At 61.3% G+C, this 27,935-nt stretch overlaps 5 protein-coding genes across 9 annotated transcripts; 2 read left to right on the top strand and 3 right to left on the bottom strand.

Moving 5' to 3' along the window:
• The first annotated feature begins 280 nt into the window (after positions 1 to 280).
• Positions 281 to 2,470, top strand: LOC139171424 (chymotrypsin-C-like). Its single transcript, XM_070759654.1, has 8 exons — positions 281 to 320; positions 559 to 647; positions 910 to 1,007; positions 1,488 to 1,610; positions 1,723 to 1,859; positions 1,949 to 2,094; positions 2,194 to 2,349; positions 2,453 to 2,470. Exons 1-8 carry the CDS (start codon positions 281 to 283, stop codon positions 2,468 to 2,470), a joined length of 807 nt encoding a protein of 268 aa, XP_070615755.1.
• Positions 2,471 to 4,128: 1,658 nt separating this feature from the next.
• On the bottom strand, positions 4,129 to 10,052 carry CASP9 (caspase 9). The gene is made up of 9 exons (XM_070758950.1): positions 8,052 to 10,052; positions 7,742 to 7,943; positions 7,406 to 7,443; positions 6,892 to 7,068; positions 6,432 to 6,521; positions 5,909 to 6,056; positions 5,618 to 5,800; positions 5,405 to 5,514; positions 4,129 to 4,681 (listed from the first exon to the last, which is right to left on the bottom strand). The coding sequence occupies exons 1-9, from the start codon at positions 8,220 to 8,222 to the stop codon at positions 4,586 to 4,588; spliced, it is 1,215 nt and encodes a 404-aa protein (XP_070615051.1). The 5' UTR covers positions 8,223 to 10,052; the 3' UTR covers positions 4,129 to 4,585.
• Positions 8,285 to 18,608, top strand: DNAJC16 (DnaJ heat shock protein family (Hsp40) member C16). The gene is made up of 15 exons (XM_070758942.1): positions 8,285 to 8,359; positions 9,856 to 10,057; positions 11,303 to 11,369; positions 11,509 to 11,863; positions 12,168 to 12,352; positions 12,924 to 13,028; positions 13,208 to 13,366; positions 14,304 to 14,434; positions 15,028 to 15,211; positions 15,499 to 15,681; positions 15,795 to 15,871; positions 16,114 to 16,194; positions 16,392 to 16,487; positions 16,587 to 16,754; positions 16,847 to 18,608. Exons 2-15 carry the CDS (start codon positions 9,891 to 9,893, stop codon positions 17,217 to 17,219), a joined length of 2,331 nt encoding a protein of 776 aa, XP_070615043.1. The 5' UTR covers positions 8,285 to 8,359; positions 9,856 to 9,890; the 3' UTR covers positions 17,220 to 18,608.
• Positions 18,569 to 22,658, bottom strand: AGMAT (agmatinase (putative)). 2 transcript variants are annotated; one of them, XM_070758949.1, is made up of 7 exons: positions 21,437 to 22,658; positions 20,221 to 20,423; positions 20,066 to 20,114; positions 19,786 to 19,981; positions 19,498 to 19,677; positions 19,325 to 19,409; positions 18,569 to 18,889 (listed from the first exon to the last, which is right to left on the bottom strand). In XM_070758949.1, the coding sequence occupies exons 1-7, from the start codon at positions 21,922 to 21,924 to the stop codon at positions 18,873 to 18,875; spliced, it is 1,218 nt and encodes a 405-aa protein (XP_070615050.1). In that variant the 5' UTR covers positions 21,925 to 22,658; the 3' UTR covers positions 18,569 to 18,872. The 2 variants fall into 2 exon arrangements, with proteins under 2 accessions (XP_070615050.1, XP_070615048.1); XM_070758947.1 differs by having other exon boundaries at positions 18,569 to 19,128.
• Positions 22,658 to 27,030, bottom strand: PINK1 (PTEN induced kinase 1). 4 transcript variants are annotated; one of them, XM_070758943.1, is made up of 8 exons: positions 26,600 to 26,987; positions 25,407 to 25,670; positions 25,007 to 25,110; positions 24,722 to 24,907; positions 24,003 to 24,166; positions 23,719 to 23,846; positions 23,239 to 23,475; positions 22,658 to 23,135 (listed from the first exon to the last, which is right to left on the bottom strand). In XM_070758943.1, exons 1-8 carry the CDS (start codon positions 26,963 to 26,965, stop codon positions 22,854 to 22,856), a joined length of 1,731 nt encoding a protein of 576 aa, XP_070615044.1. In that variant the 5' UTR covers positions 26,966 to 26,987; the 3' UTR covers positions 22,658 to 22,853. The 4 variants fall into 4 exon arrangements, with proteins under 4 accessions (XP_070615044.1, XP_070615047.1, XP_070615046.1 ...); XM_070758946.1 differs by lacking the exon at positions 26,600 to 26,987 and adding an exon at positions 26,035 to 26,579; XM_070758945.1 differs by lacking the exon at positions 23,239 to 23,475 and having other exon boundaries at positions 26,600 to 27,030.
• Positions 27,031 to 27,935: the final 905 nt, after the last annotated feature.

The raw sequence follows: 27,935 nt of genomic DNA on the forward strand, positions 1-27,935 counted from the left end.
GGCAGATGGGGAAGCCGGGCAGAGCAGGCGATGGGGAAGTTTCCACCAGCTGTGCCAGGCTGGACGGTGCAGCTGCTGTTTCTCCCACACCTGGGGGCCACCTGCCCTTCCGCCTGACCCGTGGGTGCGCTCTCGGCCAATCGGCTGCCTTCCTCCTTTATCAACCCAATGACAGACAGCTGGCAAGGTCAGAGCTGTTGTCCCCCCCCCCCCCGGCGAGGGCAGCTGGCTATAAGTACAAGAGGGGCCTCCCGCAGAGTCCACTTCGGCGCCTGCCACCATGTTCGCCTTGCTCTGTGCCCTGCTGCTTGCGGCCCACGGTGAGTGGAGGCGGTTGTGGGGGAACCCTGCCCTGCCTGGGGTTGCTCAGTGAAGGGACCAGTCAGTTTCTCTGGCACTTGAATACAAAGGGAACCAGTCGGTCCTCCCTACAGGCACCTGTTTGGTGGTGGGGGGGGGGAGGACACAGACTTTAGAAGAAGAAAAGCAGTCAAGAGGGCTCATGGGTTGTTGACGTAAATCGCTGAGAGGCCTCCTTTCCTTCCTTTACTTTCTCAGCCTATGGCTGTGGCCACCCCACCTACGTGCCCAACATATCGCGTGTGGTTGGGGGAAAAGATGCACGGCCCCACAGCTGGCCCTGGCAGGTAAGGTGTGTGTGGGGGGGGTCCTTGCTTGCTGCAGTCTGGAAGGGCAGAGCCGCGGCAGAATTCATGCCTGCGAGACTCCTTGCCACTGGGAGGGGGAGAGGAGCTCTCTGTGAGGGTCATCCAGAAGGGGGCGGGCGGTTCTTGTCTGCTTTGTATCAGTGGTTTGAGAGGCAGAGGTCGGAGGGAAGTGAAACATTGGCGGTGTTGAAGAAGCCTTCGGGCCCAGACTGGAACTCGGCTCTCCCGGGGTCTCTTTCAGGTCTCCCTCCAGTTCGCATGGACCGGGGGCTGGCAGCACACCTGCGGAGGGACCCTCCTGGACTCCCACTGGGTGTTGACCGCTGCTCACTGCATCAGGTAGGTGGGGCTGATCCCTTGGGGTCTCCAGAGGGGGGCAGAATTCAGAGAAGGGCTCTCTCTCTCCCCCCCCTTGATTAACACCCAAGCCCTGGAGGCCCACAGCAGCCAGGGAGCCTTCTGCGGGGGGGGGGGGAGTGAGACCCTCTGCCCAGCGAAGGGACAGCAGCATTGTCCTGCGGCAGAATGGATGCTTTCGCTCTGCAAACGTCCAAGCGGAGAACCCGGAAATGGGACGGAGACACACACAAACCCCTCCCCCTACTCATTCATTCATTCATTCATTCATTCATTCATTCATTCATTCATTCATTCAATTTTCATGCCGCCCTTCTCTTTCTACTCAGGGCGGCTTACAACATGTGAGCAATGGCACTTTTTAGCAAAGCCACTTAAAGAAGGGGGAATATTAAGGGAGGTGAAGGGGAACCTCCCCCCCCCATCTCATCCCCTCCCCTCCCTTTCCCCCCTCCCCCCCAGCTCCACACAGACCTACCGAGTGCTGCTGGGCAAGCAGAACCTGAAAGTGGCCGAGGCCGGTCAGATGGCCGTGGCCGTGGAGAAGGCCATTGTCCACGAGAAGTGGGACCCCGACACTATCCTGTGAGTTCCCCCCCTGCTCTTTGGAGGGCTGGGTGATGGCCCTCTCCTTCCCGGAGGGGCCTTTCCTGCCACCCCTCCCTCACCAACGCTGGGCCTCCTCCTCCTCCTGCAGCAACGACATCGCCCTCCTGAAGCTGGCCGTGCCGGTCAAGTTCAGCGACACCATCCAGCCCTCCTGCCTGCCCAGCCCGGAGTCCCTGCTGCCCCAAGGCTTCCCCTGCTACATCACCGGGTGGGGCCACCTCTGGGGTAAGTCCTGGGGGGAGGAGAAGAAGCAGCCCTGAAGGAGGCCATGCCGGGCCCCTCCTAACGCCTCCCCCTCTCTCCCCCTCCCTCAGCCAACGGGCCCATGTCGGACATCCTCCAGCAGGGCCTCCTGCCCATAGTGGACCAGGCCACCTGCACGCAAAAGGACTGGTGGGGCTCCATGGTCAAGCCCAGCATGGTCTGCGCGGGGGGAGACGACGTCATTGCGGGCTGCAGTGTAGGTTGGCTTCCCCTGCACGACCTGGGGCGGGGGCAGATGGGGGGAGGGCAAAGGCCAGGCTGCGGCTCAACTGTCCCTCTGCCTGCTCCTCCCCAGAGCGACTCCGGAGGCCCCCTGAACTGCCACACCGGCCACACCTGGCAAGTCCACGGCGTTGTGAGCTTCGGGTCTTACAAGTGCAACACAGCCAAGAGGCCCACCGTCTTCACCCGCGTCTCCGCCTACCTCCCTTGGATCTCCCAGGTGAGGGGGGTGGGGTGGCGGCAGCAGGGGCTCCCGGGTGTGTGTGTTGAAGAACAGGCTGACTGGACACCCCCCTCCAAAACAACCCCCCCTTTTTCTTCTCCTCCGGCAGAAAATGAAGCAGAACTGAGGTGGCATCTGTGGCCCCTTCGGAAGGGACACGAAAGCAGCACAATAAACGTCTTATTCTCCAAAAGGCCCCTCGTGTTTGTGGCTCTTCCTGCCCCCTCCCTCCCCCAAAGCCCCGGGACTTCCCCAGGCCCCCCCTCCCTTGCGTCTGGGAACACGGGCGACCCTCAGTTCATGGCCCCAACTGATGAAGTTTGGGAGCCATAGAAGGGAATGTGGCTCAGTGTTGCACTGACGAGGGTGAAAGAGCCCCCCCAAATTGAGTACTGGGCCCATACAGCACTGTATTTTTTGGAGTATTCCTGTGAGCCGCCCCGAGTCTTCGGAGAAGTGTGGCATACAAATATTATTATTATTATTATTATTATTATTATTATTATTATTAATTGGATTTGTATGCCGCCCCTCTCCGCAGTCTCGGGGCGGCTAACAACAGCAGTAAAACAATACAAAATCCAATACTAAAAAAACAGTTAAAAACCCATTATATAAAAACCAATCATACATACAAACATACCATACATAAAATTGTGAAGGCCTAGGGGGAAAGTGTATCTTAGTTCCCCCATGCCTGGCGGCAGAGGTGGGTTTTAAGCAGCTTACGAAAGGCAAGGAGGGCGGGGGCAATTCTAATCTCTGGGGGGAGTTGGTTCCAGAGGGTCGGGGCCGCCACAGAGAAGGCTCTTCTTCTGGGTCCCGCCAAGCGACATTGTTTGGTTGATGGGACCCGGAGAAGACCCACTCTGTGGGACCTAACTGGTCGCTGGGATTCGTGCAGCAGAAGGCGGTCCCTGAGATATTCTGGCCCGGTGCCATGAAGGGCTTTATAGGTCATAACCAACACTTTGAATTGTGACCGGAAACTGATCAGCAACCAATGCAGACTGCAGAGTGTTGGAATAACATATTAATAATAATAAAGACATATCCCCCCCCAACTGAAATTTTGGGTGCTAAAGAACTCTTAAGGGCTTGCAGGCCTTTTCATTGCTCCTTCCTCCGAAGATTCTTTTTTTAAGCCCTAACCAGGAGATAAAATGTGCTGACCAGAGGAAGGACGCTAGTCAGATGGGCAGGTTTCCCCCCCTATTTCCCTCCCCCCCAAAACTAAGGTGCCTCTTATACTCTTATTAAAATATGGCAATAATTTGAGCCCACGTGACCAGACTGCTGCCCCTGGTGGCTAAATGAAGTACTAGTGTCCCAAAGAAAAATAGGACATGCCTTGCTTTATCAGTCAGTGCTCCCCCAGTGGCTTGGTTGGGTATTGCTGTCAAAGGGGATTCCGGCATTCTCTGCTGCTTCTGGCCTTTTGGGGAGGGGGGGGGCGGGCTTCTGTGTTGGGCAAGAGCTCCTGACCAGCTGCTCCTCTACAGGGCATAAATGCTGTTTGGAAATGAGCCAATCGGGGTTTGAGGAAGGGGTGCCCTTTGCCCTTCTGGTCTCTGTGAGAAATAAATGGGGGGGGAGGGGGGTCCCCAAATTCAGTGGGACTGGAAAAACCCTTTCCTAGGAGAACGGGGGCTCCCCTGAGTGCCCCCCCCCCCGGGAATGACTTTCACAGAGACCCCCCAAGAGGAATGGGGGGAGGGCTGTTGGGGGGCTCAAACTGTTGCTGCTGGATGAATGGAAGAACCCATGAAATAACAGGCACAGAGCTCAGCAATTTAAATATTTAATTATGTAAAAAGATTATGAGACATTGCACTTAACTCTCCAATAATTAAATAGTAATTTAAGACACCTGTTTATCCCTCGAAGGTTTAAAAAAAGAAAGAAAAAAAGATTAGCCCTTGTGGCTCAGAAACAATTCCTTCTTCCCCACGGCCATTCCCTTGATCACTTCAAAAGAGGGAGGGCAGAAGTGTAAACAGTAGAAACGGGATTCACCTTGATTCGTTCCATTAGAATTCAATCAGCCAAAAGGGGAGGATGCCATGCAAGCCCAAAGGCCGGCCCAGAGGGGAGGGGGCATCATTTGGGGGTCTGGGGTCTTCTCCCAAGGAGCACAGCACTGGAGAGGCCTCTCAACGCCCCCCCCCCCCCGCCCTGCAAAAACACATCTCCAGAATTGCCTCTCCAGCCCAGGAAGGGGAAAGCAGCAGCCAACGGTCGGTCACGCCTTGAAGAAAAACCTCTTCCGCAGAAAGTTGAAGTTCCCGGGCATCTGCTTGTAAAGTCCGGCCACTTTGGACGCCACAACGTTCCCCACCTGCGGAGGCAAGAGACGGGTGTGTGTGTGAGAGAGGGAATCCGGTTCCTGCAGGGGCCACATGCCCCCCCACCCCAACCAGAAAGCCAGAAAACTGATGGCTCGAGGATGAGAAAGGCACCCCATGCTTCACGCCCTGCTTTGGGGCAGTGGCCGGGGGGGCGGAGAGACTAAAAACGGCCAAAGGAATCCCAGCAACCAGTTAGGTCCCACAGAGTGGATCTTCTCCGGGTCCCGCCAACTAAGCAATGTCGCCTGGCGGGACCCAGGGGAAGAGCCTTCTCTGTGGCGGCCCCGGCCCTCTGGAACCAACTCCCCCCCAGAGATTGGAATTGCCCCCACCCTCCTTGCCTTTTCGTAAGCTACTTAAAACCCACCTCTGCCGTCAGGCCTGGGGGAATTGAGATGCTCTTTCCCCCTGGGTCTTTACAATTCTATGCATGGTATGTACGTCTGTATGTATGTTTGGTTTTTATATTAATGGGTTTTTAATCATTCCTAGTATCAGATTACTATTGTACAGTTTTATTGTTGCTGTTAACCGCTCTAAGTCTCCGGAGAGGGGCGGCATACAAATCCAATCAATCAATCAATCAATCAATCAATAAATAAATAAATAAATAAAAAAAATAAAAAATAAATAAAAAAATAAAAAATAAATAAATAAAATAAAATAAATAAATAAATAAATAAAAGCCATTGTGATCCCGCCGGCAGAGGCACCTTCATGAGGATGCTGACCAGGTCCTCCAGGTGGGCCTCTCTGGCCAAGACCTCGTCCAGGGCTTCGATGAACCAGGAGCCGCTCTGGGTGTCCCGCCAGGAGACGTGGCCTTTGGGAGACAAGCCCCACACGGTGTCAGGACCCACCGGCCTTCCCACTGGCAGAGGAGGCTGGGCTCCCCCTGCCCCCCCGACGGCTGCTGCAGTCCTCACCAGGGAAGGTGGGAAAGCAAACCAAGATGTCGCTGTCCGTGGGCAGAGTGGCCGTGGCATCGAGCTCGTCCCAGTCTCCCCCTCCGGGGCCCGGTATCGGGGTGGCGTCTGACTCCACGGCCTTCCCTCCGCGCCGGTCTGGCGGTGTGTCGGCCTCCACTTCAAAGCCTGGGTCCTTCTCGTCTGGGGGGGGCAAAGGGGGCGGCTGAGGCCTTGCGGTGTGTCCCCTTAATCCCCCCCCGCCCCGTTCCTGCAGGAGAAACCTTAACTGCCCCCCCCCCCCAGCCTCACCTCCTCCGCAGGCCTGGATGAAGAAGAGCTTTGGCTTCCCCCTCAGGCTCGGGCAGTGGGAGCCGTTGAAGTAGCTGACCACCTTCTGCACCGGAACGCACTGCCCGTCGGTGCCAAAGACGGCGCCCGGAATCTGGATGTGGTAGCTCTGGAAGAGGCCAGGGGGACTGCTCAAGAGGCAGGCCGCTCAGGCAAGAGAGTGACAGCCTAGCCTGGAAAGAGGGGTTGCGGACCCCTCCCCTCCCGCGTGTGGGCCCCATGGCTGGGCTTGCGGCTGTGGCCTCCCTTTTGCAACCCTTAATAAAGGAACCTGACTGAATTCCCGGCAGCAGGCCTTGAAGTCTACGGAGAGGGGCGGCATACAAATCCAATAAATAAATAAGTGCATTTATTCGGAAGACTGAACTCTTGGGAAAAGCCTCCGCTGCCCCCCGCACGAACCCAAGCTCCGGCCCTCCCCAGATGGGTGGGATCGCGAGCGGATGCCCCGTGATGGGGAAGCACCCTCTGGGTGCCCGCCTACCTCGCGGCCGTGGGAGAGGATGACCACCAGGCAGCAGTCCAAGCGGCTGTGATCACGCCTGGCCAGGCTCTGCAGCTCCTGAGCCATTTCCTGAGGGGGGGGGGGGCCAGAGAAGGCAGGTGGAGAAAAAATGTCGGGCATCAGGCAAGACTCTTTTAATCTTTATTTATAAGCAACGTCCTCATCGCCATTGTAGAAATACAGCTTTTAACTTCGCCCGTTTCCCCAGGTCCCTTTTGCGGTTTGTATTCTCAAGCCACAAATTAAAACTAAAGTGCCTCCGAAGGTCCACTGATGGCTGGATGAGGTCAGCTTGGGGATGGACCCTGCAGACGGCCCGGGGTGCTACGGCCGCCTTCTGAAGTGTGGGTCCTTGCGTGCAGGCAGGGGTGAGACTAGGTGACCACCCTGGGCCCCAGACAAGTCCTGTGATTTTCCGTCCCCAGCTGGAGACGCTCACCTGAGCTGTGAGGTCTTCTTTGGTCAAGACCTCAAAATGCAGCGTCCGGAACCTCTTTTCCAGCCTCTGGCGATCGATGTCGGAGCCCAGTCGAAGTTTCAAACCCGAGTCTTTGTGGAAGTGGACGTTGTTGATGATGAGACAGTAGCCGCAGGGCTCAGAATTCAGGGGGTAAACCTGTCGGGACACGTCAAGAGAGTTATGCCAGCCTGGCAGTGCTGCAAAGTGGCCCTGTCAGTTTTTTCATATGGGAAAGTGGAGGCAGGCAGGGAGATAGAACAACGTTCTCTCCCCATTTCAACCATTGAGAAAAATAAACATAAAAATCCAGAAATGCCAAAGCGAACCCCGGACCCTGCGAGGATGGCGGAAAAGCCAAAAATCTCCTCTCCAGGGGAGGCAACGTCCCTTTGAACAGAAGCAAAGCGCTGCAGGCTGGGTCACCCCCCAGAAAAGCTCAGGCCCTGGGAGCGAAGGGGCTTCCGAAAGCTGCACAGGAGGGAGGCAGACTCACCATTTCAGGATCCATTTGGGGTTTCTCTACTGCAGCCCCTACAAGACAAGGGAGGGAGAGATGGCAGAGGAGCCAGGCTGGGTCGCAGGGGCAGGAAAGCCCCACCTTGGAGCAAGACCCCGGGGGCTCTAACCCGGCCAAGGGGGAGAGAGAGGGAGGGGGGCTCGGCTTTCTCCCTCCCCCCCTCCGACGGAAGGGGTCCCGGGGGGCCTTGTGTGGAGACAAGAAGGCCCAGGACCAGGGTGTGTGTGAAACCGGGGAGGGGGGTAACTGGAGTTGTGTATGAGGGAGGCGTGTAGCTGCGGGGGGACGGGAGTTGCGACCCTCCCCACTCACCTGCCCTCGTGCTTTGGGGCGAGGGGCGGGGTGGGCGAGGCCTGGGGGGCGGGTACGCGGCCCCCTCGCCCAGCAGCAGCTCCGCCAGCGCCTCCTGGCCGCTCTCCCGCAGGCACCACGCGAAGTCCCCGAAGGCGCTCCGGCCCCGCGTGGCCACGTCCCCCAGCAGCTGCCTGGCCTGGTTCCGCCGCGTCCCCGCTGACTGCGCAGGCGCAGAGAGAGAGAGACAGAGAGCGGGGAGTGAGGGGCACGACTGGATGGCCGCACGGGACCCCGCCCCTTCCCCTCCTCCCCCCACCAAGCGCGGCACCTGGATCTCCTCGATCATGTCCGCGGTGAAGAGGCCCCGGCGCTGCAGCGGTGCCCACAGCGGCTCCAGCCGTAGCCCCTCCACCAGCTTCACCCGGCAGCGAAGCAGCCGCCGCCGGTCCGCCTCCTCCATGACAGCCCGTGGACTGGTGGAACGCCGCTCTCTGCGCATGCGCGCGCCTCTGCCCGCCCGTGCTGCGCGAAGGCGGTGCTAACCCCACGCCGGAAGTCAGCGCCGTCTGCGCCGTCTCTATGGTGACGAGGCCGCCGAGCCGGAAGTGGGGACCGGGGAGACCAGAGGAGCCCAGGGTGGGTATTGCGGGCGCCCTTCGCCCCCCTCCGTTCCCCCGTGTGTGTGTGTGTGGCATCACGTGGCCTCTTGGCCGAGGGGTGGGTGGGGAGGAGGGGGGCGCGGAGGCCCTCTTCCATCTTCCTCAGCGGGGGCGGGGGGAGCCGCGCCGGGCCCGGGAAGCCTTGGCGGCGGTGGGTGTCTTCCTCCTACTCCTCCTCTCTTTGGGGGTTCCCGAGGGACCGGCACCCGTCTCAGCGTCGGGTTGGGGAAGGAGCCGCCCAGGACCGGACCCTGCTGGAAAGCGGCCGGTGGAGGGGCTCTGCGCATGCGCACTAAGCCCCCCCCCTGGTATCTTACCGCCCCCTCGAGGGAGAGTTGATGGTTCCTGGTTGCCCCCCCAAAAAAGAGACCGAGGGCCCCCCCGCCCCGCCCTTCCAGAAGGGGCTGCCTGGCAGCAGAAGCCCCTCCGGAGGCAGGAGGCCCGGCAAGCCTCAGCCTGCGGAGGACGCCCTGCCCCCGGCCAGCCGGCCATGGAGGGGCCCCTCCGAGCAGAGCCCTGGCTCGTCCCCCCCCCGCACAGACACAGAGAGAGAGGCCCCAGGGAAAGCCCAGCCCATATTATCTGCTGGGCTGAGACCCTCCCGGGGGGGCCCTGCAGCCTCCTCCTCTGGCCTGTGGCCTGTCCAGCTGCTGGTGAGCAAGGGAAGCTCGCTGGGCAATCAAGGCGCCTCGTCTCTCCGGTTTGGCATCCTCCATAGAAATTGGCCCCGGGGTGCTGCGAGGGCGGATCTCTCCAGCTGGACCCGGAAGTGTCTCTGGCATTTCCATCTCAGCCTCAAAATCACCCCTCTTGCGCTGCTCCCCCCCGCCCCCCATGGCTCTATCTCGGCTCGGTTGCAAAAGATCAGTGTTTTTTTGGGGTTATTAAAAAGAACTGGAGCAATATTTTTTATGGGTGGGAATTTAAACCGTGTCCAAATAAATGGGGGAAAGAATTAATTTGATTTATTGTATTTCTATGCTGCCCAACTCCCTGGCCAACTGCCCCCTGGGCGGCTTATGGCAGGATATAGAAAATACATTTATAAACATAATATGTTTAAAAACAGTTTACTTACATATCATTGGCCGGACCCCGCAAATTGCAAGGTCAATGGCCCGAAGCCTGCCGGAAAAAGCCAGGTCTTCCATGCTTTCCGGAAGGCCAATAGAGTGGGGGGCACTCCGGATCTCGGGGTAGGTGGTTCCAGAGAGCGGGGCAGCCACAAACAAGGCCCTTCCTCACGTGCCTGCCAGGCGACTCTTTTTAGCTGACGGGACCTGGAGAAGACCAACTATGTGGGGGTCTTACCGGTCGCTGGGAACTATGAGGTAGAAGGCATGTAGGGCTTTAGAGCTAACAACCAACACCTTGAATTGTGGTGGTTTGCCTTCCCGGGTTACGACAGGGTGCGTGGTTGATCCGGGAGTGCCCACCGCAGGCCCTGATGTATCTTCTTGTCCCCCCACCCAGGAAGGCTCCTGGCCAGATTCCCTGCAGGAAAGGAGATGGAGATGAGACGGCTCAGTCTCTCCCTGGCGCTGGTCCTCTTTCTCATCCTGGCCTTGCAAATATTGTCTGCCGTCGATTTTGACCCGTATCGGATCCTGGGCGTCAGCAGGACTGCGAACCAGGCGGATATTAAAAAAGCCTACAAGAAACTCGCCCGGGAGTGGTGAGTGCATCGGATTCAGAGTAGCCCGATTATGATGAGAATCGAAATGATTTATATCCAAACAGCTCACCTGACAAATTGGCCAGTTCTTGGGTCCTTGTAGCTTTTACTGTCCATTTGCGGTACTTGACGCGTTTTTAGAGGGCTAGCTGTCTCTTCCTCTTGAAATTATTATTATTATAGAAACATAGAAGACCGACAGCAGAAAAAGACCTCACGGTCCATCTAGTCTGCCCTTATACTGTTTCCGGTATTTTATCTTACAATGGATCTATGTTTATCCCAGGCATGTTTAAATTCAGGTACTGTGGATTTACCAACCACGTCTGCTGGAAGTTTGTTCCAAGGATCTACTACTCTTTCAGTAAAATAATATTTTCTCACATTGCTTTTGATCTTTCCCCCAACTAGTAAAATACATGATGAAGGTTATGGAGGAGATACTCATACTAAAATTTTTTACAAGGGCTCAAACTTTGATTTCGGGTTTCACAGACCCGAACAGAACAGCTTTTATACAAAAATACAAGCTACATACGACGAATTTTGGCTTCTGTACCAAAATATGAGAAAGAGGCAGCTTCAGGGATTTGTTAGTAGGTTCCTAGAGATATTTGACTGCCCTCAAGATTGGACTCCTTTGCAAAGATTTCACAGAAGGAGCTGTTCTCTTGGCCCAAATGCTCTCTCTGTTTATTTTATTTATTTATTTATTTTGTTCAATACACAATGAGGGTTTTAGTGGATACAGTATACAGTGTGTGTATATATATATATATATATATATATATATTTGTTTTCGTAAATTTATATAATTTATTATTTATTAGATTTGTATGCCGCCCCTCTCCGTAGGCTCGACATCCCAGCAGTAAATTAGTACTTATTTATTTATTTATTTATTGGATTTGTATGCCGCCCCTCTCCGGAGACTCGGGGCGGCTAACAGCAACAATAAGACAGTGTACAATAACAATCCAGTAGTAACAGCTGTGCCGCTTATAAGTACGTAGCCTTACACACTGCTCCGTATCCGGTCAGGGGGCAATTCCTGGCTATGGAATTGTAACCACTGCGCCAGGAGGGCTCTTAAAAACAAAGTCAGAGTTATCTAACAATAAATGATGGCCAATTGAAGATGGGCAGATTAAAAGTAGAGCTTCCCCCTCCCCTCCCCCCCCCTTATTTATTGAGTGCATAACTGTCAGTTCTCTGTTAACTGACCTCCTCCCCTCGACCTTCCAGGCACCCGGACAAGAATAAAAACCCAGGAGCGGAAGACAGGTTTATACAAATCAGCAAAGCCTACGAGGTACAGAGGCCAACGCGCGTGTGTGTGTGTGTGTGAAGTGGCAGCCGAGTGCCAGGGGGGCAGTTGTGTTTGTGGGGGGGGGAGGAAGCCGGCCAGAAGGAAACGAGGGGACGAGCGGTGCCGCCTCTCCCCCACGCAGATCCTGTCCAACGAGGAGAAGCGGCTGAACTTTGACCGCTACGGCGACCTGGGCGAGAACCAGGGCTTCCCTCACCAGCAGCAGCAGCAGCAGGGGGGGGGGCACCGCCACGCGCACCCCTTCCACGAGAGCTTCTACTTCGACGAGTCCTTCTTCCACTTCCCCTTCAACGCGGAGCGCCCCCAGGAGTCCATCGACGAGAAGTACCTGCTCCACTTCTCCCACTACGTCAACGAGGTCGTCCCCGAGAGCTTCCGGAAGCCCTTCCTGATCAAGATCACCTCCGACTGGTGCTTCAGCTGCGTCCACATCGAGCCCGTCTGGCAGGAGGTGGTGCAGGAGCTGGAGGCCCTGGGTGAGCCCCCAGGAGGGGGGGGGCAGCCTATTGGAGGGGGTGGGGGCCCTTGGAGTTGAAGCTGCTTGCCCACTTCACCCCCACCCCAAACAGGCAGGGGCCAGGCATTGCTTTTGTGTGTGTGTGGGGGGGGTGACCATCTCGGCTGAAACGGGTGGGGTGGGGGTGTCTGCGGCCCTCTGAGGCTTCGGCTCCCCTTCTGGGTGGGGAAGGCCGGGATGCCGGGGGGGGGGGGACCCTTCCGGGCGCTGGCTGCCTTCCTTCCCCTCCTCCCTGCTGAGGGTCCCCTTCTGTCCCCCGCCAGGTGTGGGGATCGGCGTCATCCACGCGGGCTACGAGCGGCGCCTGGCCCAGCACCTCGGAGCACACAGCACCCCCTCCATCCTGGGCCTGGTCAACGGGAAGGTCACCTTCTTCCACAACGCGGTCGTCCCTGAGAACCTCCGGCAGTTTGTGGAGAGCCTCCTGCCGGGGCCGCTGGTGGAGAAGGTGAGCGGAGCTTTGGGACGCCCTCCCACCCCTCTCCCCCCACCCCCTAGACCCCCCACTCGGCTTCCAGGAAAAAGCCCCACCGGATGGGGAGGGGCCTGGAGGGGGAGGAGGGGGAGGCCTGTGGTCCCCTCGTGTGTGTGTGTGGGGGGAGAGACCTTGATGTCATCACAGGGCCCCCACGAAAGCCTGGAGAAACGTCACGATTTAAATCTTAAGTCTTAGGGGTCAAAAATGGTATTTCAAGGAAGCTCCGTGGTGAAGGAAAAGGTTTGAACCACTGGCTTCAAGGTTTCCCCTTTGCTTTCTGCTCCTTCTCTCTTTAATTGGGGGGGGGGGGGAGATGAATAGGTGGCTGAGGGGGCCGGGGGGAGCAGCCCAGGGCTGATCCCCGGAGAGACTGACTGGGGCCTGACGGTTCTCTCCCCCAATCCGAGGCAGCTGAGCGAACAAACCCCCCCCCCCACTGCCCCACCCCTCCAGAGTCCGAGGGTGCCTTAGCAGAGCTCTGTGTGTGTTTGTGTGTGTGTGACGACCTCCTCATTCTCTCCCCACCCACCCCCCCGGGCAGATCACAGACAAGAACTACGTCCGCTTCCTGTCCAGCTGGAAGGAGGAGAACAAGCCCCACGTCCTGCTCTTTGACCACCTGCCCCTGGCGCCCCTCCTGTACAAGGTGGGTCCCCGAAGCCCCGGGAGGGGCAGGGGGAGGGTTCCTTCTTGACCCACTGAAGCCGCGGGAGGTGGAGGGGCTGCTCGGGTGGTGCCCATCAGCCTGGTGGGTCGTGGCCCTGCCCTCTTCCTCCGCTGTGCGTGTGTGTGTGCCCCTGCCCTGACTCCCCGCCCTACTTGCAGCTGGTGGCCTTCGCGTACAGAGACCACCTCTCCTTCGGCTACGTCTACGTGGGGCTCCGTGGCACCGAAGAACTCTCCCGGCAATACAACATCAACGTCTACACGCCCACCATGATGGTCTTCAAGGAGCAGGTCAAGAAGCCGGCCGACGTCATCCAGGTACACACACATCCATGCACACCCCACGTACACACACGTGCCGAGAGCAGGCCCAGCCTCTGGGGGGACCTGACCCACGGGGGATGTGGGGACGTTGTGGAAACCAGGGAGCCAGGGTGGATCCTGGCGGGTTCTGGTAGAAATGTTTGAGCACTGTCATTTTCCAGAGTGTAAGACACAACACAACACACACACACACGAAAAAAGAGGCTGAAGATTTGGGGGCACCTGATGTAACTTTCAAGGGGGCCTTTTTTCCGCCCTGAGGCCGAGGCGCGAAGCAGAGGGAGGGACGCTTGGGAAGCAGGTTTTGGGCCCCCACCAGGGGATAAAAACCAAGCCGAGGGGGGCACTGGGGCAGCCACACTCAGGACTAGCCGGGTGGGGAGACTATTTCCCCCCTATTCTCCTCCCCAAAAACCACGGTGCGTCTTACACTCCGGAAAGTTCAATTCAATCCATTCGATGCGTATGAAAATTCGGGGCAGCGGTTTCGGGGCCCTGTAAATGCCACGGCTGGCTGGGCCCAGAGTCCCCTCCCCCTGCCACGCCCACCCAGCCACGCCCCCTGACCCAGAGTCTGGAATTATTGGGGAGGGGGAGGGGGAGGCCTCCCCAGGAGAAAGGGGAGGTTCCAAGGGGGTTTGGGTGTCTCCCCCGACCTCTCCTGCCAGAGTTGTTAGGTGAATCGTCCCCGTTGTTAAGTCAGTCGCACGGCTGTGGAGCGAATCCGGCCAGAATGTCCCAGAAATGGATGGGGGGGGGGGGAACTGTGAGACGGTCATAAGTCGGTTTTTGACCGCAGCGGATGCCGTGACGGTCGTAAGTGTGGAAAAGGATCCCTTGTCCGTGTTTGAACGGTTCCTAAGTGAGCGGTTGTAACTGGAGGACCCCCTCTGAAAAGGTGCCCCCCCTTCCCTGCCCCCCCTCCCCCCAGGCCCGCCACCTGAAGAAGCAGCTGATTGACGACTTCCTGTCCCAGAACAAATTCCTCCTGGCCTCCCGCCTGACCAGCCAGAAGCTCTTCCAGGAGTTGTGTCCCGTGAAGAAATCTCACCGTCAGCACAAGTGAGTGGCCCCCCCTCCACCCAGCCACCCCCCAACCCCTCAGGCCAGGGGTCAGCCACCCACCCACCCACGGGGCTCTTTCGTCCCTCCCTGCCGCTCAAATTACGGGCCACAACTGCCCAGGTGTGATGCACACCAGCATGCCACTTATTGCGCTTTCTGACCCCCCGCCCGGTAAGGCCCCCCAGGCCGGCCATGGAGAAGCCAGAAGGAAACGGAAGGCTTAATTCTACTACGTGGCCCCCCAGGAGATAGTTAGGCCCAGGGGGCGTTTTGTGGCTCCCGGGGTTTTCTTTTGTGGGAAACGGGTTGCCGGCCCCTCTTCTCTGACGCTGAGGATGGGGGGAGTGGGACTCCGACTCCCAGAACCCTCAGCGGTGGCCAAGCAGGTGACCCCAACGCCTCTGGAAGGGGTCCGGCTTTGAGATGGCTGGTACCAGGCAGATGGGCTCCGGAGTCCAGGCCCGGGTGGAGGACTACCAACTCGGTGGCTGGCAAAGCAGAGCCCGGGGCCTGGGTCGTCTTCTGCCAAGCCGCTAGTCCTCATGCTTCCACGGGAGGCTACCCCCTTTCTTTTCCTTGTGCCGGTGCAGGTACTGTGTAGTCCTGGCCATGGGCACCGGGGAGAAGTACGCGGAGGGCTACGAGGCCTTCCTGGCCTTTGCAGTGGCCAACACGAAGGAGACCCTGCGGTTTGCCCATATCTACGGGGACAACCAGCCGGACTTTGTCCACACTCTGCTCCCAGGGGACACCTGGTTTCAGGCCAAGTCGGCTGTGAGTGTCAGGAGCTCTGCCCCCTCCCTTCCCCCCCCCCCCCACGGGGCAACTTCTTCCCCAGCAGGACTGGGCCTGGGTGGCCCCCACTGGCATGGCGTTGGGGGAGGGGTGGGTGTCTTGGATGGGGGTGGGGGGGCCTTCCTGCATTGCTCTGTGGGCAGCAGTGGGGGGGAGCATTGGAGGGTCCCTTAAGTCTTTGGGAGCTCGAGACCTGCTCCCCCCACCTGAGGGGCAGAGGCTCTGGTGCCGGCTGACCCACCCTTCCCCCCCATCCCCCGGATCAGGTGCTGATCCTGGAGAGGCGCACCAACTCGGGGCAGGTGGCGTTCCGGACGCTGGAGGAGCCATGGACGGGCTCAGAGCAAGGGTCCTTCACCCTGCTGGACTTCCTGGACCGCCTGAGGACGGACGCCTCCTTCCTGGCCTCCCAGGCCGTCCTGGCCGACCTGACGGATGAGCTGGCCCCCGTGAGCCTCCTTCTTTGGGGGTGGGAGGGGGGAGGTCACAAGCCCCTCAGCTGGGTTGCCCCTTCCCCTTGGTGGCCTCCTGCTTGACCCTCCATGGCCTCCCCCTGTGGCAGGTTTTCTTCCTCCGGTGGGCCTACTCGGCTGTGGACTACACCACGGACTGCTGGGAGAGCCTCTTCCGCAGCAACTGGTGAGTGTCCAGAGGGACTCCAGAGCCCATAACTCCCTGCTGCCCTCACGTTCCTGAAGATTAAGCAAAAGTTCAGTCCGTCCTCCTTTCTCAAGAAAAGGGGGAGGCCACGCAGGATGAGGGCCCGTCTGCTCCCCCTCATGATCTGGGGGGCTCCCCCCTCCACCCAATAAACACCCTGGGGGGGGGCATAAGGGGGAGGGCCTTCATGAACGGTGTGCCCCCTCCCCTCTCTGCTGCAGGCGGGAGATGATGCCCTTGCTCTCCCTGATCTTCTCGGCCCTTTTCATCCTCTTCGGGACGGTCATCGTCCAGGCCTTCAGGTGAGACACCCCACCCCGGTCACAGGGGGGGCTCAGAGGTGCCTTATCCTGGAGGAGGGGTCTCCAACCGGGGCGACGTTAAGCCTGGCGGGCTTCCACTCTGGGAAACGAGGCCTTCAGGCGTCAGGCTTTGCTGGGAGTTGGGGGTCCTTAAAGCCCCCCTGGAAACCCCCCCCCCCCCGCTTTCTCTTCTCCAGCGATTCGAGTGACGAGAGGGACCTGCCTCCCCCCAAGAAGGAGGACTCTCCCCCCAAGAGCGAGAAGAGTGACACCAGCTTCTCCAAAGAGGACAGGTGGGTGGGGGTCTGGGGGTCTCCCGCCCGGCTGCCCCTCCCCGGCCCCTCCCTCCCTGCGCGATGACCCCCCCGGCCTGCCCCTCCCGCCCTCTGCAGGGTCCCCAAGAAGTACTCGGTGAAGGTGACGGAGCTGACGGACATCACCTACGCCAGCAACCTGGTGCGGCTGCGTCCCGGCCACATCAACGTGGTGCTGGTCCTCTCCAGCGCCACCAAGACCCCCCTGCTGCAGCGCTTCGCCCAGGAGGTCTTTACCTTCACCGGGTGAGACCCCAGCCCCGGGGGGGAGGGGAGGGGGGAGGGCTGACGGACGCCTGGACACCCCCCTGGATTGACGCCCCCACTCCCCCCGGCAGGAGCGGCTGCCTGCACTTCTCCTTCCTGAGCCTGGACAAGCACCGGGAGTGGCTGGAGGCCGTGCTGGAGTTTGCGCAGGACACGGCCCCCGTCCCCAACCAGTACGACCAGCACTTCCTGGAGCGCGACTACGCCGGCTACGTCCTTGCCCTCAACGGCCACAAGAAGTACTTCTGCCTCTTCCGGCCCCCCCAGCCCGAGGAGGGCCCCCCCCGCCAGGAGGACCATGAGACGACGGGCGGCAGTGCTGGGGGGGCCCCTGCGCGGGGGCCCCCGAAGGCCAAGCTGCAGCGACTCTCCCTCTGGATGGAGCGGCTCCTGGAGGGCTCCCTGCAGAGGTCCTACCTGCCCTCCTGGCCCCCCCTGGACTGAGACCCCCCCCCCATTAAAGTCCTCCCTGAGCGGAGGAGAGGCTGAGCGGTCACTGCGGGGGGGCTCTCTCGGAGGGGGGGGGCTGATATAGACTGTAGCGTTTAGATGGCCTCTCCTGACCCCCCCCTCCCCCAGGCACCAACACCTCCAGACTGTCTCAGGGTAGCCTGGTTGGGGGGGGGGCTGCCTCCATCTCCGCCCCCCCTCGCCCCCCCCCACGACCGCTTGTCCAGCCTTCAGAGGGTCTGCTCTGAGAACTTGCTCGGCCTCCCCCGGATCCTGACAGCCGCTCTGCCCACCTTGGAAGATGGGCCTTGTGGTCAGTCCTTCAGGCCAGGCCTCCCCCCCTGCATAGGAGGACTGGGGGGGGGGCGGCTGGGGGGGCAGTGGGAGGGGCAGCTGCGGAATGATCCACGAGCCATTTCCCTCCTCCCGTCTCCTCTGTGGCTGTCCCTGTCCAGATGTCCAGTCCGGAGCCCCGCCAACCACCCCCCACTCTCCTCGGGGAGGGCCTCAGGGGGGTCCTGGTGCATCGGAAGGGGGGGGGAGTGGCCAGGCCCTTCGTGGCTCAAGACGTCCCCGTTTTGGTTGTTTTTGTTTACAGTTTTGCGCAGCTGCCTTTATGACCTCTCCTTGCCCCCCCCTTCTATCCCCGGGAGGGGGCAGAGTCAGTGTCTCCTCTGGGGGGGCGGAGGGGGCTCTTTGTCTTGGAGGGGGCCCTCTGTGGTGGTGGGGGGGGGCTTGCATGCCTTTTCTGGGTCTCTGGTCTCCCCACTGCCGTCGCCTGCCTTGCACTGGCTGACCCAGGAAGGGGCTGTGTGGAGAAGCACCCACAAAGCCCCCCCCCCATGAAAGGAGGGGCTGAGTTTCGGGGGGGGAGGGCTTTGCTGCCTTGAAATCAGCCAGGGGGAGAAGTGGGGGAGATGGTGCCTTTAGCAGAGCCTGGGGGGCTGCATGCAGGGGTGTGCGATGCCAAGGGGGATGCTCCCCCCACCACACACCCCTGGGGGGAGTTGACCCAGGCACTGGAATAGCTGGCACCAAAGCCAGGGCAGCTCCCTTCCCAAGCCATGGTAGCGCTTCCCCCCTCCCCAAAATAGTGGCCTGCAGCCAAAGGTTGAGCCGACCCAAAGCCTCCAGCTGCCCCCCTCCCCCCCCTCGCTGCTGAAGGAAAAGGGGGCTCAGGGCAATCCAGGCGATGAACTTTGCACTTTTGATATGGGGGGTGGGAGGGAGGGGTTGGGGGGAATGAATAATTTATTGGGCAGCCTTCCCCCCCTTCCCCCCGGGTATCTGTGAACAAGCCTCGACTGGGCGTTTGCTTGGCTTTAATCAGACACTGGAACCGGTTTGAAGCTGAAATAAACTTATTTTAATGTCTGGCCACAAGATGGTGCAGCCTCCCAACGCCCCCCTTGGAGGGAGGGGGGGTCTTCCCTTGGGCACCCCAGGGGGCAGGGGGGGGCTTCCAGAATTCCCCTAAGCTGAGACAGAAGGGTGGAGGGGGTGGAGTGTCACTGGTCCCTGTATCTTCAGAGGGGTGTAAAGGGCAGCTGGCTCCTTTCCAGGGATCTGGGTTCCAATCTTACCCTCCATAAATCCCATGCTTCTTGGGAGAGGTGGGGGGCTCTGCTGATGCGGCCGGGTGCGTCTTTAGCCTCCCCCTGCCCCTAAAAGGAGGACTCGGGTCAGCCCCTGGCCCATCCTGCCCCCGCTGCAGGCTTCCACTGCAGCCATGAGGACTAGTGGCTTCCTGTTCTAAGCCCGGGTCCCAGAGGGAGGGGGAGCCCCTCCCCATCCTAGTCGCGTGACGTGGAGTCAGCCTGTTGCGGGACAGGCTGCCTCTTCACCCCGGGGAGGGCGCACAGCAGTTCAAAGAGCAGGTTGGCCCCCAGGACCCCCGTGCTGCCTGGAAGAGAAAAGGGCAGGAGGGGCCTTCACCCAAGCGGCCCCCCAAGCGCCCCTCCCCACAACCAAGCGTTCGGGAGGGGGGAGGAGACGGGGGGCTCCGGCCAGCCTCAGCCTTCCGGTATGGGCGGAGGGGGGCTCGGGAAGGGTGCTGGGGCGGGGCTGGCACTGGGGGAGAGGGGGAGCCGGACCCTTACCGGACAGGTCGTACATGGGGGCCACTTCCACCAGGTCGGCCCCCACAATGCGGAGCCCTTGGCAGCCTCGGATGATCTCCAGGGCCTGTGGAGGGAGGGCAACCAGAGTGAGGAAGGGGGCAGGACCGGCTCGGGGAGAGGGGGACCATCAAGTGGGGGGATGTATGGCTGACCTGGGCCGGGGTGAGGCCGGCTATCTCGGGGGTCCCCGTGCCGGGAGCGAAGGCCGGGTCCAGTGCATCGATGTCGAAGCTGATGTAGAGCGGCCGGTCACCCACCTGCCCCCTCACCTCCACCATCAGGGGGGCCAAGGACTTCCCCCAGCACTCCTCCGCCAGCACCACCCGGAAGCCCTGCAGGGGAAGGGAGCTTCTGTTGGCACAAGGGGGGGGGTCTCCAGGAAGCGCTGCGCTCCCCCCAAAGTTTGTTTCTGCTGCAGCTTGGGGGGGAGGGGTGCTCACCTGGTCCCAGGAGAAGCGGTAGGGGTCCGGAGAGTAGGAGGAGCCCTGGATGCCGATCTGGAAGACCCTCTGGCTGTCCAGCAGGCCCTCCTCCACTGACCGCCGGAAGGGGCTGCCGTGGTAGATGCGCTCCCCCAGCGCCAGGTCGGCCGTGTCTGTGTGGGCGTCCACGTGCACCAGGGCCACCGGACCGTGTCTGTGGGCAGAGGAGCCCGGCCAGTGGTCAGCCCACCGGCCAAGCCAGGGAGGGAGGGAGGAGCTCTTCCCCAACCAGACTCACTTTTCTGCCACGGCCTGCAGGATGGGGTAGGTGATGGTGTGGTCTCCACCTGCAAAGTCCAAACACAGAGCAGGTGACCTTCGGGGCTTCCCCTCAGGCAGGGGCCTGTGGGACTGCCCACCACTGCATGGAGGTGGGATGGGTGGGGTCCTCACCCAGCGTGAGGGGAATGCAGCCCCCGGACATGATCCCCCGGAAGGCTTCCCGGACCCTCCGGCAGCTGTCCTTCAGGTCAAAGAGGTTGATGTCCACGTCCCCGAGGTCGGCCACCCGGAGCGAGTGGAAGGGGTCGGCCCCCGTGGAGGGGTTGTATCTGCGCACCAGGATGGACTCTGTACGGAGGTGCCCCGGCCCAAACCTGCAGGAGAAGCTGCTCGCTTGGACGAACCCCCCCCCAAAGCCAAGAATCGACCCCCCCCCCACTTCCTGGCCCTCAACCAGCCCCAGCAATACAGCCGGCCTGCCTGGGTGGATCAGGCCCACCAGCCCTCCAGAAATTCCAGCAGGTTTCACTCCCAGGACTTGGGAGGCTTCCCAGATGGCCTCTCCGGCCTCAGCACCTCAGAATCCCCCGGGGGGGGGGGGAATCCAGGCACCCATAATTGCAAGCACGTCTCTATGCCTGTGGCCCTGTTAGATGGAGGGGGGGTATTGGGGGTTCAGGAGAGCCTCTACCCCATAAATCCCACTCCTGGCTGCCCCTCCCCTCCCTGGAGTGTCCATGGGGCCTCTTGGGCACAGGGAAGTGCAGGGTGGGGCCAAAAACAGGCCCCTTTATGGCCTCCAAAGGGCCCGGGGGGGGTCTGTTTCCACCCTCCAGAAGCCTTGGGGGAAACCTTCGGAGCCTGGGGGGGGAAAAAGCCCCCGCCCAGCTATGGTGCAGGAGGCCAACTAGGCCATGGCCACGTCCACCCAGCAAGTGGGCAAGAAAACCCCTGGCGAAAACCTTTGAAGACCTCCCCACCCGGTCCCACGCTCCCCCCAAGAGATGAGGGGGCCAACTCTGCGGGGGGGGGGGCAAAGTCAGGCCAGGCGAGGCAGGGCTGAAGGCTCAAAGGGCAGCTGGCTGGACTCGGGGTCCGGAGGGGCTGGCTCGTCAGAGGGGGGAGGGGCATTTTGGCCACCCCCCAAGTTGAGGACTCCTTGGTTGCCAAGGCACCTTCTGAGCCAGCTGGACTATGGCACCCATGGCCAGCCTGGCCAGAGATCACTGGGGGGAGTGGGGGGGGCAGACTGAAGGCCCCCAAGAGGGATTGGGGAAGGCAACCTGACCCTCAGCAAGGGGATCAAACAAGCAAGGCTGCGTGAACGATGCCCAGCCCATTTTAATTTGGTGCAGGTGTCTCCAGCCGTGTCCCCCCCCCCCCTTACCTGGTCCCGGGGCGGTGGCTGGTGCCGATGTCCAGAGGGACGCCCACAAAGGCCACGTCCAGCCCTTCGGCCGAATCCCACAGGGGCAGCTTGAACATGGAGCCGATGCCCACCGGCCTGGCCGTGTCCTCAGCGCTGGGGGGCACGTTGAAGGCAGAGCCTGACGCCCGGCGAGCACAGGGCAGCTTCCTGGCCAGGGGCCCCCGCAGGAAGGAAGCCCCGGGAGTGTGGGGGCCGATGGGGCAGGAGTGCACGAGTGGGAGGCCCAGGAGGGGCCCCCGGAGGAAGCCATGGGTCCCGGCAGCCAAGAGACCAGCCATGCTGCCCCTGGGCATCCGCAGCAGTGAAGAGCCTGGGCAGCTGTCCTGGACAAAGGTCAGCCCCTCCCTCCGTCCCCTCCTCCCTCCCTCCTGCAGCAGCCAAAAGGTCGGGCAGGAGAACGCAGCCACCCAGCCCTGGCCCAGCCGAGGAGCCCTTGAGATGGCCATTGGGTCCGGCCGGCCATTTCCTTCCTTTGGCCACTCTAGAGCGCCTCCTAAAGAGAGGGGAGGCCCCTGGACTGAAGTGGGCACCCAAGGAGCCCTCCCCCTCCCCCTGGTTTAGTGCCAGGCCAGGGCAGGAGGGGGGGGGAAGGGACCAGGCGGAATGACTTTTGGAAAACCGGACTCGGACTGGAGTTGCTCCAGAGGAGGAACCAGCCCTCGTCCCTCCTTGCTCGGCTTTGAAGAGGCTCGTAGGTGGCCTTTCTACGGGGGGGGGGACGGGGGGGACGCTGCCTGCCTTCATGCAAGAGAGCGCACTGGCCTGGCCCCTCCCAGCATGAAAGCCCCCAATCCCAGGAGCAAGCAGAGCTTCCCCCCCTCCCCAAAAACAAACTCGGGCAAGGGACCGACAAGAGGCTTTGCGAAAGAGCGAAGGGGGGTTTGGGACCCTCCCCCTGGTATAGCCGCAGCCCTCTGCCAGCCTCCATAACGGGCCCCTTTCATTCCCCATTTTTTTTGGGGGGGAGGTGCTGGGCTCCCTCCGCTGCCCCCAGAGACCTCAGCTGCCTTGCCTCCTTCCTGACTGCCAGCCGGCCTGAAAGCACTCGGGGGGGGGGGGGGGCTGGGTCCCCTGTGTTCCCCACCAAAATAAATAGATAGAAATCAACATTTACCCTTCCTCCCCCCCCAGAGTCCCCGCTCCCCCCCCCACACACCAAGCACCACACACACACAACTCTGCAGGTGTGGATGTGATTTATTTCCAAGACCCAACAAGCAGTTCCACCTCTTTAAATAACTGCACTGCTGCAAGGGGAGCCACCCCTTCTGGGACCCTCCAGCCACAGCCCGGCCTCCTCCTGCCCAGCCCACCCCCAGCGTGGTGGAATCCTGGGCGGGGGGGGGGGGGTGAGACCTGCGGCCAGGGAGGGGGCCTAGTTCTTCTGGGGGGCAGGGCAGGCCTCCCCCATCCAGGAGCCCAGCAGGGCCGCTGCCTCGCACAGCTCCTCGTAGTCCAGCCCGGCCAGGAAGCCCCTCTTCAGGCGGGACTCCACCCCTCCTGCACTGCCCAGCCGCTCGGCCATCAAAGCCCCGGCCGACTCTCGCAGCAGCCAGGCCGCCAGCCGGGAAGGAAGGAGGGCTGCCCGGCCAACAGCCGCCACTTCTCCCCACAGGCTCAGGTGCAGGACGTTGGCTGCCACTCGGGCCGATGGCCTCTGCGAAGCAAGCAGTGGTGGTGGAGAGGTCAGCCCCTGGGGAGGCACGGCTGGACCCCTGGGGCCCTTCTGAGGAGCCCCCCGGCTTTCTGGCCCTCCTCACCTGGGCCGGGTTCCGCCTCAGGAGCCTCCCAACCAGCCCCTTGACCTCTGGGGCCACCGAGGTGGGCAGGAGGGGCAGCTCTTCCTCCCGGTAGCTGCGGCTGTCCAGGGCGGCCTCCCCTGGGCCGTAGAAGGGGTTCCGGGGCCCCAGGATCTCATAGGCCAGGGCCCCCACCGCCCAGACATCCGCCTGGCTGTAGTCGATCACCACGCCTGGGCCGGGCATGGCCGTGGACACCTAGGGAGAGGCAGCCACGCCACTGAGAGGGGGCCGGCTCACCCCTGGCCTTCCCAGAGTCCCCCCCTCCAGCCAGCAGCCCTCTGGCCCCACATCCAGGCTGCCTCCCAGGGAATCCCTTCGGCTGACCCTCCCCTGTGTCCCCTTTCTCCCCTCAAAGCCTCCTCTGCCCTCCCCCCCCATTTTTGTACTCCCTGGGCTCGGGAAGGGGGGGAATGGGGTCTCTCTCTCCCCCAAAGTTACCTCTGGCGCCATCAGGCAGGTGTTGCCCCCGCGATCCACGTACCAGCTGGGGAAGGGCAGCTGCAGGCCCAGCCTCTCGTCGGCCAGGCAGCAGCCGAAGTCGGTGATGACCAGCCCTGGGCAGCCTGCTGCAAGGCCAAGGGGGGGGGATCCATGGCTGAGCAAAGGCTTCCATTGTGGCCCCTCCTTCCACGGGCAACAAAAGGGGGCCCAGGAGGTGGGGAATGGGGGAGTGTCCTGGGCATAAAGAGGGGATGGGGGAGCCCCCCCCCCACCAGACGTACCCGGGTCAAACTCCACCAGGACGTTGTCCGACTTGAGGTCTCGGTGGGCGACGCCCTGTCGCAGCAGGTGGTCCACCCCCTCCAGCAGCTGCAGGACCATCACGGCCCCTACACGGGGGTCTGGGCGCCCCATGGAGAGGAACTGGCGCAGCGTGCAGGGGTAGCTGAGCACAGGGAGGTGGGGGGAGAGGAGGGAAGCCCCCTCAGCCGGGGAAAGCAGCACCCCAAATCCAGCCCAGGGGAGACACGCTGGACCAGCCTCACCCGACCCCCCCACCCCCTAGGCCCACAAGGCAAAGGCTAAGCAGCCCAGGGCCTCCCCTCCTACAGCCGACCTCCCGCTCCGGACCTCTCTAGCAGGCCAGGCCCAGCTCAGGGGGTCTGCCTGGTGTGGGGGGGGGGGAGGGTTCAGCTCCCAGCAGGTCCCCATAGGACCCCCGTGGCCCCTTATATTGACCCTGGCCCAGAGAGAGAGGGGGGACAACTTCAGGGCTCTGTCCAGGGTGCTGAACCCTCCCCGCCCCACACCAGGCAGACTCCTGAAACTTTCGGGGCCGTAGCCTCCACCCCCGGCCTTTCTGAAGTCACTTTTGGGGTCCAGTGTGGCCCCCAGTGTCTGTGGGGGCTCCCCACCCAGGACTCCTCCAGGCCCGCAGCCCCACCCAGTCCGCAAAGGCCCCTCCGTGGGGGCTTCCCAAGGGAGGGGCCCCTCCGCTCACTTCTTCATCACCAGGAAGAGGGTCCGGCTGTGCCCAATTCCGGAGGGGTTCAGGGCGGGGGGCAGGACGTCCGGATAGTCCACCGTGGCGCCCGGCAGCAGAGGCACACGGGAGGTGAAAGCCCGCAGCACCTGGATGACGTTGGGGTGGGGCTTCAGGCGCGCCTTCTTCCCCAGAGGGCCCTTCCTGTTTGGGGGCGACAGCGGGAGACGTCCTCTCTGCCCACCCCTCCTCCCTTTGCCCCTTTCTTGGGGAGCCTCTCCCCCGGAGCCCGCTGAGCCCTACCTGGGCCTGGCCACTGCTCCAAACTCCCCAGAAAGGGCCTGGCGGCTGGCTGGGACCAACTCCTGGCACATGGCGGCCAGGATGCCTTCGCTTGAAGAACCCGCCTGGGGAAGCCAGAGAGAAGCTCGTTTCTCACCTAGTGATGCCACTCAAGGCGGTGAACACATCTGCCCACAGCAGCCCTGCGAGGCGGGCTGGCTGAGAGAGGGGGGCACTGGCCCAGAGTCCCCCAGGAGGGACTAGAATTCCCAGGCACCGGGTGAGGGAGACGGCTCTCAGGGTTAAGACCGGACTGGAGCTCCCAACCCCTGGTCCCTGGCCCGATGCCGTCACACCAAACTGGGTCTCTCTAGATGCAGGCGCCGACTTTCACTTGAGCCACCGAAGCCGGGCTCCTTACCGATAGGTTCCACATCATTTTGACAGCCAACGGAAATCCTTCCTGCCGGGTCTCGGCCTCTGGAGGCCCCCCACTGCCCTCCCTCTGTCTGGGTGCCCAGTCTTCCTCCGCGGTGGGTGTGGCCGGTGCAGATGCTTCATACACCGCCCCGCTGCAGCCTTTGCCGATCGACTGGCCGATGGAATACTCCTCCAGGCTGAAGCCTCGCCGGGCCAGCAGTCCCAGGGTGTCCCTTGCGGGCTTGTTCCTCGGGAGGAAGATGGCCTGGAAGGAAGAGCAGCCATGACAGCACAGCCTCTCATCCAGGCAGCCCTTCTAATGCCGCAAGCCCTCATGTGGTGGTGGCCCCCAGCCATAAGCCTAGCACCAATTCTCCCAACAGAGCTGTAAGGTCAGAGGGACACACCCCACTGTCAACACCCGATTGGTGGGCTTGTGAAAATAGGTTCCTAACACTGGGGGGGGGGGGATATGTCTTTTCCCATTTGTCTTAGGAGCCCCCTGTGAAACGCTTGCTCAACCCCCTGGTTGAGAAGCCCACTGACCTAAGCACTCAAGGGGACGCTGGGCTCAATTGCTTCTGGCCAGAAGGGGGAAAGTAGAGGAGGGGGCTCCTGGATGGACCCACCTTTCCCCAGGCCTTCCCTCTCCCTCTGAGGCCATCACAGCCTGCAGCAGCACCTCCTGGGCTCTGTCTTAAGAGGTGGGGGTCCCCATGCATGTCAGCTGTCAGTCTTGTGGACTCCCAGAATTCCCCAGCCAGCGAGTGGGAGCCCAGCCCAGCCCGGGAATTCTAGGAGTTGAAGTCCACAAGTCTTAAGGCTGCCATGTTGGAAGACCTGTGTGTGGGGGGGGGAGGGAGGTGGCCCAGGTAGGGAGCCTCGTCAGGGCTGTCGAAGGAGGGGGGTGGAGGCCACGTGAGCCCTTTGGGGGGGGGGCTCACGAGAGCAGGCAGGGAGACCACGCAAACAGGCGGGGGGAGGGGACACCGGGGAAATCAGCCGCTCATTCTGCAGCAGGAGGAAGAGAACCCGGCAGGGATGTTAGGGGGGGGAGCGGGAGGGAGAACCACAAAATGGGGGGGGGGGTTTCCCCCCGAAAAGGTGAAATCAAGGGAGGGGCTTGGCAGGGGTGTGGCCCCCTCCCTTCAGGTGCCGGGCGGGCCCGTTGCCCCGGCAACCCCGTGCCCGCACCTGAATGTCCCTGCAGGCCGCCGCCGCGCGCCTCTCCTCCTCGGCCGCCGCGGGCTCCAGCAGCGCCAGCCCCAACCCGAGAGCCAGGCCCAGGCGCCGCGGGGCCGGCGGGGGGCGCCGGAGAGGGACGCTGCGCAGGAGGCCCAGCCGGGCCGCGGCCAGGCGCAGGAGCAGCAGCCCCGGGGGCCGGGCGGGCGGGCCGACGGAGAAGCAGGAGGCGGGCGGGGGGCCGGCGGGGTGCGGAAGGGGAGGACCCCCGAGCCATCCCCGCAGGAGGACGCGGCCTAGCCGAGCTCCGAGGCCCAGCGCCCGGCGTAACCCCATTGCCACGATTAGGCCGCACGCAGTTCCACAGGCAGCGCGCATGCGTGGGCGCAGAGGGTTGGTGGGAGTTGAAGTCCTCAGGTGTGCGCCGCTCCAGTAGTTCGGTCTTCGGAAGGGAAAGAGAGCAGGTGTTACGGGGAGTGGCCGAAAGGGACAATGCAGCCCCAAGCTCGCTTTCTCCAGGGGGCGGGGGCGGGTCTGGGAAGGACACGGAAATCGGGTTTAGTGAAACCTTGGTGAGTTTAGGAAGGGCGGATGGCAACTCCCAGAATTCCCCTGTCACATGAGAAAAGTTTGATGTGAACTTTTAAAACTCCAAACCTGGCCTCGCTTTACTACTGCCGGGCTGGGGAATTCTGGGAGTTGAAGTCCACACATCTTAAAGCGGCTAAGTTTGGAGAGGCCCACGTCTGTGCTTTGGGGACCCAGTGGGATAGTGAAAGTGGAGCTCCACCCCAATTCACAGTGAAAGATGTTGAAAGAAAATGCAGGGCGTCCTGTATAGGCCAAGTAAAATTTTTCGTAGCCCTTCACTGGAGAGGCCAGTTTTAAAACCTCCCCCACCCTTTGATGCACACAAACAGTGCGTCCACTAAGTATTTCAACAAGTCAAAACAATCTGGAGTCCCCGCCCCTACCCCTACACACACACACTCCCCTTCCTCAGGTCTTCAAATTTGGCAACTTTAAGACTTGTGGACTCCAACTCCCAGAATTCTCCAGTCAGCTATGGGAGTTGAAGTCCACATCTCTTAAAGTCCCCAAGTTTGGGGACCCCTGACTTAATCGTTGGAGGTGACCCCCTGGGACTGTTTCCTGGATGGCAGAGGGTGTGAAAGTGTTGCTCCTGAGCAAATCACACACACAAATGCACACTTCTCATTTCATGTCCGGTGTGCCTTCCGTCCCCTGTCCAATTGTCTCTCCTTATCTCATTTATCTTTTCTTCCTTTCAAATATGTTCACCTATACAGTGTTCCCTCGATTTTCGCGGGTTCGAACTTCGCAGAAA

This window comes from Erythrolamprus reginae, chromosome 8 (genome assembly GCF_031021105.1).
Source record: "Erythrolamprus reginae isolate rEryReg1 chromosome 8, rEryReg1.hap1, whole genome shotgun sequence".
Taxonomy (NCBI): Eukaryota; Metazoa; Chordata; class Lepidosauria; order Squamata; family Dipsadidae; genus Erythrolamprus; species Erythrolamprus reginae.